Genomic DNA, 12,410 nt, shown 5'->3' with positions numbered 1-12,410 from the left:
AAGCGAGAAATCACCCCCCATGGGGGATGGCCACACTGCAATCCCATCTCCTCCATTCTCCTCTCGGGATCTTGGGCACGCACACACACACGTGCCCGGCGTGAGTTTTAAGCCACCGGGTCCAGGATACGAACCGCGGGAGACTACGTGGGAGTCCAGCGACATAGCCATTACGCTAACTGCGGTCCCGGGTCTCTGTTAAATTCTATTAAATGCTGCAATACTTGCTTACATAGATGCCTTACCCTCCCAGGCTGTGAGCTTCTTCCATTTTTTTTTTCTTTACTTTTATTTAAGGTTTTTGCCATAGGGTGTGCATACTCTCCAGGGAGACAGAGAGAGGAAAAGTAAGAAATCACTCTCCTGGGATTTTGAGCACACACGCATGCACACGTGCTCAGTGTAATTTTCAAGCCACTGAGTCAAGGACTTGAACCGTGGTCAAACATGTGAGAGTTCAGATGCCTTAACCACCACATCACCTCCTGGCCTGACTGTGAGTTTCTTAAGGGAAAGGGCCATCCCTCAAAATACCCAGATTTCTGTGGGGTGACCTCAGTCTTTTTTTTTTTTTTAAAGAATTATTTATTTAATTTTATTTATTCATGTATTTCTTAAGAATTATTTATTTAATTTTGTTTATTCCTTCATTTATTTTAATTTGCCAGAGAGAGACACACAGAGAGAGAGAGAAAGAGAGAGGGAAAGTGAGAAAGCAAGTCAACAGATATGGGACTTGAACTGTGGCTGCCCATGTGGGAGCGTCCAGTGCCTTAACCACCATACCACCTGCTGGTCCCATTATTCACTCATCTATTTTAACTTGACCAGAGACAGACAGAGAGAGAGAGAGAGAGAGAGAGAGAGAGAGAGAAAGCAAGCTACCAAATCTAGGACTCAAACTGTGGTCAGCCATGTGGGAGTGTCCTGCGCCTTAACCACCACGCCACCTGCTAGTCCCCTGACCTCAGTCTTTGAGATGAAACAATTTAACTGAACTGATTCACAATGTAAAAAGTAAATAGTTGGCTTCATCTATTTCAGAATATTTTATTTTTCAAAAGAAGTCCATGTAATACATAAACATTTATTAACATAATCTGTCTGCAATTTCCTTAGTCTTAGGTCTTCACAAAAACTCTATTCACTGGATATGATTCTACCCATTTAGCAGATGAGAAATGGAGGCACAGAATAAGAAACTTGTCCAGAGATAGTAAAGTAACAAAACCTAAATTAGAGGTCTGGTTCAAGTATTTACTCTCGACCACTTCACTATGTATGCTACTCTGTCTCTGGATAAATGAATGTCCAGAAGGGAATGTGCAATTGGAACATTTTAGTATGCAAAGGAACGTGTGCAGGGCTTGGGGAGTACAAGAACCTGTTCTTATAGCCTTTGCCTCTAGTCAGTTCTTGCAACTCTTTCTACTGAGTAATGTCCCCTTCTATCACTTCTGAGGACGGAAATGCAGTTCTGCCACAGTGCCTGTCACAGCAGTGGGGTCTGGTGGGAGCAGAAACAGCTACCTGCCTGTAACAAAGAACAGGAGTTGCAAAATCACTGGACTGAAGTTGTCCTATGGCCTTGGCATAAAAGGGAAGCCACACAAGGAAAAGCGACAAGGCAGCCTCTGTTGTTCCACAGAATAACAGAGCAGGAATCTGATGGAAAGGAAGCCCTGATTTCATCTGTCACTTATCTAAAAGAAACCGACTAATTTACATTCCCACCAACAGTGTGAGTGTTCCCCTTTCTCTGCATCCTCGCCAGCATTTGTTATTTCTTGTCTTTTCGATAATAGCCATTCTAATTGGGGTGAGATTATATGTATCTCATTGTGGTTTTGATTTGCATTTCCCTAATGGTTGTTGATGTTAAGCATCTTTTCCTAAGTTTGTTGGCCATCTGTATGTCTTCTTTTGAGAACTGTCTATTCAGGTCAGTTGTCTATGTTTTAAATCAGGTTGTTTTTTCGCTATGAAGTTCCTTATATATTCTGGTTATTAATCCTCTGTAAATTAGTATAGCCTTATTGGAAACAGTATGGAGGTTCCTCAAAAAAACTAAAAATAGGACTGCGTTATGATCCAACAATCTCACTAGCAAGTATATAAACAAAGGAAAAGAAATCAGTACACCACAAAAATATCTGCACCCCAATGCTTACTGCAGCACTATTCACAAGATACAGAGTCAATCTAAGTGTCTATTAACAAACACATGGATAAAGAAAATATGACGTATCAACATACATACAATGGAATACTATTGGGTCGTCACAACAATCATGACACATTTTCGCACAGAGAAAACTATGTCATGACTTTTCCAATAACCCAATACTAAGCTATTAAAAAGAATGAAATCTTGTCCTTTGAGATAAAATGCCCAACCATGGGGGACATTATATTAAGTGAAATAAGCCAAGCACAGAAAGAGAAATAACACCTATCCTCCATCATATGTGGGCAATTTTTTTAAAGAATTGTTTTTTATTTAACTTTATTTGTTCATTTATCTCAGTTTGATCAGGGAGGGACAGAGTGAGAGAGAGAGAGAAAAAGTGAGAAATCAAGCTGCCTGGTCCAGGACTTGAACCGCGGTTAGACACGTAGGAGTCCAGCACCCTTAACCACTACGCCACCTGCCGGCCCCATTTTAAATGACCTCACAGAAGTACAGAGTTGGAAAATAACTATTACCTACTGGGAAAAATGGGGCAGGGAGAAAGAGCCAGTGTGACTGTGCCTCATGGGGTGGTGGTGGAGGGTGCCTTCTCCCTACAACTCACTCCATCTCTCTCTCGTAAGTATCCTGTGGCAATTTGAAAATAAATATATGAACAATATAAGATTTAAATTAAAAAAAAAAACTTTTAAAATTCAATTTTCCAATCCAGCAGGTGGCATGAGGTTGAAGGCGCTGGACTCTCATACAACTGACTCTGTGGTTCAAGTCAAGGACTTGGCTTGAAAAAACACACTGGGTGCATGTGCATGTGTGCCCCAAATGCCAAGAGAATAGAGGAAAGGGATTGTGGCACGGCCGTCCTCCCTGGGGAATGATTTCTCACTTTCCTTTACTACGTATCTCTGTAAGTACACACTCCCTATGACAAAAAATTTTTAAAAAAAGAACAAGAAAAGAAAATACAATTTCCCCAAATTAGTATTTTATTGCTACCATTTTTAATTCTTTAAGGCTGCACATGCATGCTTCTTAGATATCTGTTTATTTTCCTATAAATTGCCTATATATGTCCTTTTGCTTTTTTCTATTTTTAGTGAGTTCATCTTGTTATCATTTAAGAAACTTTACAATTAAGAACAGTGTTGCTTCTTCATATATATTGCAAAATGCTTTTTCCAATTTATTATAATAAAAGACAAACTAAACAATGGAATTTTACAAAGTCACACATACCGTATTATTACAAAACCAGATAATGTCCCCTTCATTACCAGTGTAGAAAAGTATTGTTCCTCCATCTTTCCTCCAATGTTTGTCAGCTATTAGGTACCGCTGTTTAAAAGTTTTCTCAGTATTAAACCCAAAATGATCAACCTGTGAGAAAAACAAAACAGATAAGACATATTTCGAAAGAAAGTAATTATATAGAGATCAACAAAAAAAAACAATTTATTCTTCCATGAAAATGAACCTATACTGCAAAAACAAACAAAAGAAACTTTAAACTTCATTTGATTTTACATCAATAGTAAAACTGACACTGTCACTTTGAAATTATTTTCTTTATATTAAGATATAGCAGTGTTGGGACCAGCAGTTGGTGTAATGGCTGTCGCTGGACTCCCACGTAGTCGACCATGGTTTGAGTCCTGGACCTGGTGGCTTAAACTCACTCTGGGCACGCATGCACGTGTGTGTGTGTGTGCGTGTGCCCAAGATCCTGAGAGGAGAATGGAGGAAAAGGGACTGTGGCGTGGCCATCCTCCTTGGGGGGTGATTTCTTGCTTTCTGTCTGTCTTTCTTTCTCTTTCAGGAGAGCGCATGTGCACTATAGCAAAAACCTCTCAAAAAAAAAAAAAAAGATAAAGCAGTGTTTGCCATCTGTGGTTGAGCTTTTAAAACTACAGTTATAAAATCAAGTAGATACTAAAAAACACAATAATGCTAAAACTGAATTTGGGGAACCGGCAGGTGACTTGGTGGTTAAGGTGCTGGACACTTGCACAAGGCCCACCATGGTTTGAGTCCTGGACCTAGTGGCTTTCTTACACGCATGCTCGCTCACTCTCTCACTTTCTGGTCAAATTAAAAAAAAAAAAAAGTATAAATAAAATTAAGTAAATAATTATTTTAAAAAAAAAAGGAAAGAAAAAATTGAATTGGAAGGGCTAGCAGATGGCATAGTGGGTGAGGTGCTGGGCTTCCCACATGGCCAGTAACAATTCAAGTCCCAAATTTGCAGACTTGCTTTCTCACTTTCCCTGACTCCTCCTCTCTTTCTCGGGTGAACTCATGTGACATACAATAGTAATAATAAATTAAATTAAATACATCATTTTTAAAAACTGAATTGAAAATAGAAATATTAACTCATTTCTTTTTCTCATTTGTTTTTAAATTAATTGATTTTGGGGACCAGCAAATGTCATAATAATTATGTCACTGTACTCCCACATAGTTGACCAAGGTTCAAGTCCCAAACCCCGCAACTTAAAACCCACACTGGGTATATCTGCATGCATGTACAAAATCCAGAGAGGAGAATGGGAGAGAAGGAATTGTGGCATGGCCGTCCCCTGCCCCAGGGGTGGGGGGTGGGGGTGGGGGGGTGATGATTTCTCACCTTCTGTCTTTCTCATTTTTATGCCCTCTAGCAAAAAAAATCTCTCTTAAAAAAATAATTGGTTTTGGGATCAGCAGTTAGCTTAATGGCTATGTCACTGGACTCCCATGTAGTCAACCGTGGTTCGTGTCCTGGACCTGGTGGCTTAAACTCACGCCAGACGCGTTTGTGTGCGTGCCCAAGATCCCGAGAGAATGGAGGAGAAGGGATTGCGGCATGACCATCCCCCCTGGGGGGTGATTTCTCGCTTTCTGTCTCTCTGTCTCTCTCTGTCTGGCGAGTGCACGCGCCCTATAGCAAAAACCTCTCTAAAAAAAGGAAAAAATAAATAAAAATAATCGGTTTTTAATTTCAAAATTTATTAAAAACTGTATTATTTGCTGTATGCAGCATGATGCTTTAAAATATGTACACATTGTGAAATAGCTAAATTGAATTGCTTAACAGAAGCATACCTCACATATCATTTTTTGTAGTGAATTACTGTTAGTAATTTCCAAGTATAAATACATCCCATTATTTTTTAAAATACAGATTAGATACCTTTTATTATCTAAGTTTTCATGATCTGAACTTTCAATATCAAAATTTGAGAAATAAAGTGACTACTGAACTTTAAGAAATAACCAGATACAGTATATGATCCCAAATTAGAGATTATTAAGTTTGAACAAATGGAATATAAATTGTAATTTAGGGATCACTGAGCCAATGTTAACATGAACTAGATATTATATAATACTGAAGACATTGATTTTGTTAGGAGTGATCATATTATTTTGACTATCTAAAGAGGGAAGGAAGAAGGAAAGGAATTTGAAAAAACAAACAAAAAAAGACAGGCCAGGGGCCGGCAGGTAGTGTGGTGGTTAAGGCGCTGGACTCCCATTTGGCCTTCCAGGGATTGAGTCCTGGACCTGGCAGCTTGCTTGCTTGCTTGCTTGTTTTCTGTATGTGTGTGTGTGTGTGTGTGTGTGTGTGGGGGGGGTTGTGTGTTTCTCTGGTGAATGCACATTTCCTATAGCAAATCTTAAAAAATAATAATAATGATAAATAAGATTAAATAAATAATTAAGGCCAGCTGTGTGATTTGAGTCCCAGACCTCGCACCTTAAGAAACACATCATGTGCATGTGCCTGTGTGCCCAAGATCCCCAAAGGAAAAATGGAAGAGGCGTGATTGTGGTGTTAACATCCACCAAGCAGGGTGCTTCTCATCCTCCCACCCCCTCCTCTTCAAAGAGTACATGCACCCTATTGAAATTAAAATAAATAAATAAGAATGGCAAATATAATAATTTTAAGTTGGATTTTAAACAGTTTTTGAGTTCATTTTTTGAGTTTTTTATTTTGAGACTTTTTAAAAAACTTAACATTTAAAACACAATGATCAAATCCTTTAACATGGTATGACTACCTAATTTACAGAGTTACAGAGAACAGAGCTCTACTAGGCTTTTAAGACCATGGGAACTGAAGCCCTCATTGCCTGGAAGGACAGGAATGAGAATGCAGCATTTGGTTTGGCTGTTTCAGCACTTCAGCTTCCTTGGAGCAGGGGTTGACTTTGACCCCATCAGACTCTGCAAGACTTCCCTGGGTCATTCTAAAACAATGAGACTCCTTGGACCCAGCTCCATCAAGACATACACACACACACACACACACACACACACACACACACACACACACACACACACACACACACACACACACACACACACACACACACACACACACACACACACACACACACACACACACACACTCATAGACACTTCACATTCATACCACAGGCCCCAAATGCAAGTGTCTCGAAACTACACCTAACTGTATACTTCTTGGAGTCATATCTATGATCACCACCATAAGTAGCCCTTCCCATCATGAAGGATATCAACTTCTGGCTACTTAACTGCAGACAGTTTTCAATATGTAATGGCCAGGCACCCTAGGGGCAGTGTGCCCTCTGCTGGTGAGAATTGGACTACATGCCTCTTCCAGTTCTGGGCTCCTGAATAGCGAGGAGGGTTTTTATAAATCACAACATGAAAAAGCAATGAGGACCTTTGAAATCATTTGATCCGTGTTGCTTGACTGAAGAAACTGGGCTCCAAGGGGTTAAGTGACTTGGCCAAGGTCATGAGTCAGAGGTTGAGCTAGAACTTTAAATTCTTAATCTTTGCAATTTGGTACACCGAAACAGCTGAAATCAGTAACAGTGCTGCAAAAGAAACGTGAGCATGAGCTCAAAAAAGAGACATGCCTCTATTCAGGCATAGCGGTTCTTCCTAGAATATGCTACGAGATATTTCAAAAGATGCTTTCCCCCTTCACCATGTGGAGGAGACATGGATCTGTGAGAATGAATAGGCAAGAAGGAACAAAGACATCCTTTATGTAAAGTTTATTGTGACAAAATAATTATTTGGACTTTGAAACTGCTGGAGAAGTTCTCACTGAGAAAAAAAATGTAATAATATGATATCTGTCAGACAGTTTTGGTGGCAGTTGGAGCAGAGGGGTGGGAGGGGTGAGGGAGGGAGAGGACGACACAGAGCACCTACTGTGTGCCTGGCACTGTGCCCCTGCCTTTCTCAGATCACCTCACCATCTTCCAGTCACCCTTGGGGGGCACTTTCTCATATTAGACTTATGATAAGGGTGCTGACACTCAGGGAAGTCAGACAGCTTGTCCAAGGTGACATAACTAGAAAGTAGAAATCAAATGTATAATAATTCTTTTCGTGTGATTTAAAATCAACCCAATCCTGCCTCCAATAAAACCCAGATCTGTCCACCCTTTCCATTTTAATGGCTTGTGGTGGATAGGGCTAGGGTTAGGGTTAGACAAGGCTGGGCTGACTACAAACATCAATCTTCGGCAGTGGACACTAGGGTATCTTTGGCCTAAATTTGCAAAATGAAGGACACACCTCTCAGTCATTTATTAAGTTATACTACAGAATATGTGGGATGGTTGTCTTTTATTGACTCAATAAACATTACTATACCATTATTTTAACTCATTTAATTGAATGACTGGTAAAAACAAAATCACATTGGCTTTCTCAGCCTGTTTTAGTATTAGAAAACACAGTATATATTTAGTTTTAGTTGAGCACTTAACTATATAAAATTAGCTACCTAAAAGTTTACTAAATGTATGAAAAGTATATTCAGAAATACAGGGAAAAAATGGATTCACACCTCCAGTAAGTTACAGCACCTAGAAAGGGAGGTTCACTGATATCCACCTCTAAACTAGAGATGCTGGAATGAAATAAGACCTTCTTTCTCTCCACTTCATATGTGTATCCTGTGTTAATTTGGGAATTGAAGAATTACATTCTGTTAGAACTCTAAAATAAAAATTGACAACTTTTCTGGGCAAGCTTGATCTCCCCTTGTAGCCTTCATGTTAGATGGCTGTAAGTTTTGGGCCCAGCGGCGGGGTGGTAGTTGAGGTGTACTCCCACAGGGCAGACCACAGTTCGAGCCTCAGACACCTGGGGGCTTGCTTTCTTATTTTATTTTATTTTTTTTTTGGAGACATTTTCGCTATAGGGCGCGTGCGCTCGCCAGACAGACAGAGACATAGAGACAGAAAGCGAGAAATCACCCCCCAGGGGGGATGGTCACGCCGCAATCCCTTCTCCTCCATTCTCCTCTCGGGATCTTGGGCACGCACGCACACGCGCCCGGCGTGAGTTTTAAGCCACCGGGTCCGATACGCGAACCAGGTCGACTACGTGGGAATCCAGCGACATAGCCATTACGCTAACTGCTGGTTCCCGTGGGGGCTTGCTTTCTCATTTTCCCTTTCTTTCTTTGTGTCTCTCTCTGGTCAAATTGAAAAACAAATTATATAGAATAAAATTAAATAATTCTTTAAACAAACAAAAGGCTACAAGTTCTCAGAGAAGGAATCAAAACCTGGCATGAAGTGGAGTTTAGGCAGGCCCTAGCTCTACAGTAGGAGAAAGGCGCATGCTGTGAAGTAAGGTCCTGCTAATAAGTTGTTCCTCGTTCTGAGCTGTCCTCAGAGTCAGGACAGGACCAGAGAGCAAGTGACATCTTAAGAGTCAGATCATTGGCTATTGGGTGATCCCTTTTATTTCAAACTTTAATGTGTCAGGGTCTTTCAAAAACCCTGTTCTACCTTTACTTATCTGTACAATGAGGATACTGGAAAGTATTAGAAACTAAGTTTGGTTAAAATAATCAAAGAGATAACAGTATCCCTTGAAGATAGTGTGGTGGTGGCAAGGGAAAGTACATATGTATATTTTAAAAGAATTATTTTATTTATTTAAATTTTCCAAGAGAGGGAGTGAGTGAGAAAGAGAGAAAAAAAATTATTGAGAAATCAAGGCACCAGATCTGGGACTTGAACCACAGTCAGTCATGTGGGAGTCCAGCACCCTTAACCACCATGCTACCTGCTGGCCCCAAGGAAATTTATTACATGTCTCTTCAAGAAGAGTCTTGAAAAACAAGAATTGTCCTTTCCTTCTCACAGGGATGCTGTCTTCATTGCTGACCTTAGGGAGTATAAATTCCATTTTAACAAAGGAAGTTTCCACAGAGATACCTTTCAAACAGAATCATCTTCTATGGAATAAGATACTGCTCTTCCTTATATCCCTTTCTGTCCATATTAACCAGAAGAGAGAACTCTATTCTCTTGCTTCGGTACTTTTTTTTTTTTTTTTTTGCTACATTCTCCTTATCTTTATTTATTTATTTTTGGAGAGGTTTTTGCTATAGGGCGCGTGCGCTCGCCAGACGGAGAGAGACAGAGACACAGAAAGTGAGAAATCACCCCCCAGGAGGGATGACCACCCTGCAATCCCTTCTCCTTCATTCTCCTCTTGGGATCTTGGGCACGCACTCACACGTGCCCTGTGTCAGTTTTAAGCCACTGGGTCCAGGATGCGGACCGAGTCCAGCGACAGAGCCATTATGTTAACTGCTGGTTCCCTCTCCTTATCTTTAAAAAAGAGACTCTTAGAAATAAATTATTTAAAGAGAAAATGGTGAAAGATAATGGGAGAAAAGTGATAATGGAAGAGTCCATTATGGGAAAAGTTTGGCATTCCAGCCTACTACTTACAAAGGATAGTGTGAAAGGCAAGAACACAGTGGTTACCACAGTGAGGTTGTGCAAGAGATATACTTCATAAGTAATTATTAAATAAATAAGTGTAGTTCTTATCAGTATTTCCCTATGCTTCTGAATATGAGGTTAATGTTAAAATTATCATTGACATGTCATATTTTTAGAAGTCAGTGCTTGAGAAAATATATGACAAGCTATTATAAGTTAATAATTTTACAAAGTGAATCACAATTGGAATTTAATTACATTTGAAAAAATAGTATATGCTTGGTGATAAAATGGATTCAAATACACTCTCCAATAATTCTGCATTGCTCAGTAACTTCTCTTACCCCTGACCAAGAACTGTGGCCCTAGAGGGGGAATTATATTCTAAATGGCCAAAATATCATAAAATCAAAAAATACTTTCAGCAGTACTGCTAAATAGAGGCAAAGATAACTTGCCCTTGAGAACACCTAAAATGCTCCAGTAAATCAAGGAAAAAAAAAGCTTTTTTGACAATAGTTAACGTGTTTCATCAGAGGAAGATTCTGGCATCCATTGTTGTCTCTAAACAGCTCTGTGAGAGCACCACGTGATCCATAACTTCTGATGGCTTCAGGAAGCTGTGTAGGCACTGGAATTACCTGGTTATAGTTTAATCTCTCCAACTAGAGATAAAGTGCTTCCGTGACTATTAAATCCATAAATTGTAGGAAAAGTTTCGCCGTCAGAGGGCGCTGTTGTATAAGTAGTAAATAGTAAAGTAGGAGAGAGCATTAATTTTTTTTTTTCTTTTTTTTTGGAGAGGTTTGTTTTTTTTTTCCCCTTGCCATAGGGCGCGTGCGCTCGCCAGACAGACAGAGAGACAGAAACCGAGAAATTACTCCTCAGGGGGGATGGCCACGCTGCAATCCCTTCTCCTCCATTCTCCTCTCGGGATCTTGGGCATGCACACACGCCCGGCGTGAGTTTAAGCCACCAAGTCAGAGACGCGAACCGCGGTCGACTACGTGAGAGTCCAGCGACATAGCCATTATGCTAACTGCTGGTCCCAAGAGCATTAAGTTTTGAATTACATTCATAAAATTTTAGGACAGGAAGAAAACTTAGATCTCAAGTCCAAACTCTTAGATAAGAAAATAAGACACAGAGATGTCAATTATCTTCAGTGTTTCTTTTCTGAGTAAAGATATATGCACATAATTTAAATATAGCAGTCATCTCTATTCTTTTTAAAGTCAGGGTTCAAAATTCATGCTGGTAGAAGGGTGGTGGTTGCCACTGCAGTAGGGAAGTGACTCTTAAAGAGAATGAGGGGAGGGATGGCAGTCATCATGGTGGTTAGGGTGCTGGACTCCCACATGGCCGACAGTGGTTCAAATCCTGAACCTGACAGGTTGTTTTCTCATTATCCCTCCCTCTCTCTCTGGTCAAATTTTTAAAATAATAATAATGATAATAAATGGAGTAAAATAAATAATTCCTTTTTTTAAATAGAGAATGAGGGGATTCTAGAGTAATCATGTTGCATTATATATATATATATATATATATATATATATATATATGACATAAAAGGATAATCAACAAACAAAATGTAAAATGTTACAATTTAATTTCAATTATTTTATAACATACATATGTTTACATTTCTATTTAATTACACAGTCTTGTGTAAATTGTTGCATTAAATCACATCAATATTAAATTTTGTGGGTTTTTTTTTTAAATTTAAAAACATTTATGGCCCAGACACTGTGGTGCAGTGGTAATGCAAGCACCTTGCAACACTGCAAGCCACATGACTGACCATGAGTTCACTTTCCTGGGGTGAATTGAAAACACACCAGGCACACATAGGCACCCAAGATCCTAGGGAGCTGGAGGACTGGGGAAAGATCACAGGATAATAATACCCTGTCAGGGTTTCTTCTCTCTTTCTCTCTCAGTTTCTCACACACATACACTTTCTACAAATACGTATGTATTTGAGTACTCAAAAAATGGCAAGCACTAAGAAATGAGCTAAGATAAAAATTCCATTTCTCAAGTTCTAAATCCAACAAAGTGATGAATGTACTAAGAAATGATCACACATTGGTGTGATTCAACCCTACATACAAACGAAGTACTGTGGGAGCTCCCAAGCCAAAGTTACCATCTTGCCTGAGGGATTCATGGAAGGCTTCAAGGAGGTGACATCTGAGCTGAACCTTGAAGCACAACAATAATTTCTTCAGATACAGAAGAGACAGAAGAGCATTTCAAGGAAAAGGAACAAGGGCATAGTTATCATGAACTGTGCAGAATGAGTATAAGTTTAGAAAGTCGCTTTATGGTTAGAGGCATATGGTTTATGAGGGGATGAGATGCGAGATAACATTGATCAAACTGCTCCCAGATGGAGTTGAAAGTCTTCTTACAAGTGAAATCCGAGCTTGTTTCTCCAAACCAACAGTGAGTAAAGCAGATCCACTAAAAATAGA

At 39.6% G+C, this 12,410-nt stretch overlaps 1 protein-coding gene across 6 annotated transcripts in view; it reads right to left on the bottom strand.

Annotated features, from left to right (window-relative positions):
• PRCP (prolylcarboxypeptidase) overlaps nucleotides 1-12,410 on the bottom strand; it is a 74,958-nt gene that overhangs the window by 32,702 nt on the left and 29,846 nt on the right. For all 6 annotated transcript variants that reach the window (XM_006144983.2, XM_006144982.2, XM_006144979.2 and 3 more), the window contains exon 3: nucleotides 3,428-3,568. In XM_006144983.2, coding sequence (XP_006145045.1) covers nucleotides 3,428-3,568 — 141 coding nt within the window. The remainder of the gene's footprint in view (nucleotides 1-3,427; nucleotides 3,569-12,410) is intronic.

The sequence above is a fragment of the Tupaia chinensis genome, unplaced genomic scaffold, assembly GCF_000334495.1.
Source record: "Tupaia chinensis unplaced genomic scaffold, TupChi_1.0 Scaffold000139_1, whole genome shotgun sequence".
In the NCBI taxonomy this organism is placed as follows: Eukaryota; Metazoa; Chordata; class Mammalia; order Scandentia; family Tupaiidae; genus Tupaia; species Tupaia belangeri.
The sequence above is the reverse complement of the archived record's forward strand: the minus strand, read 5'-3'. Positions and strand labels throughout refer to the sequence as shown.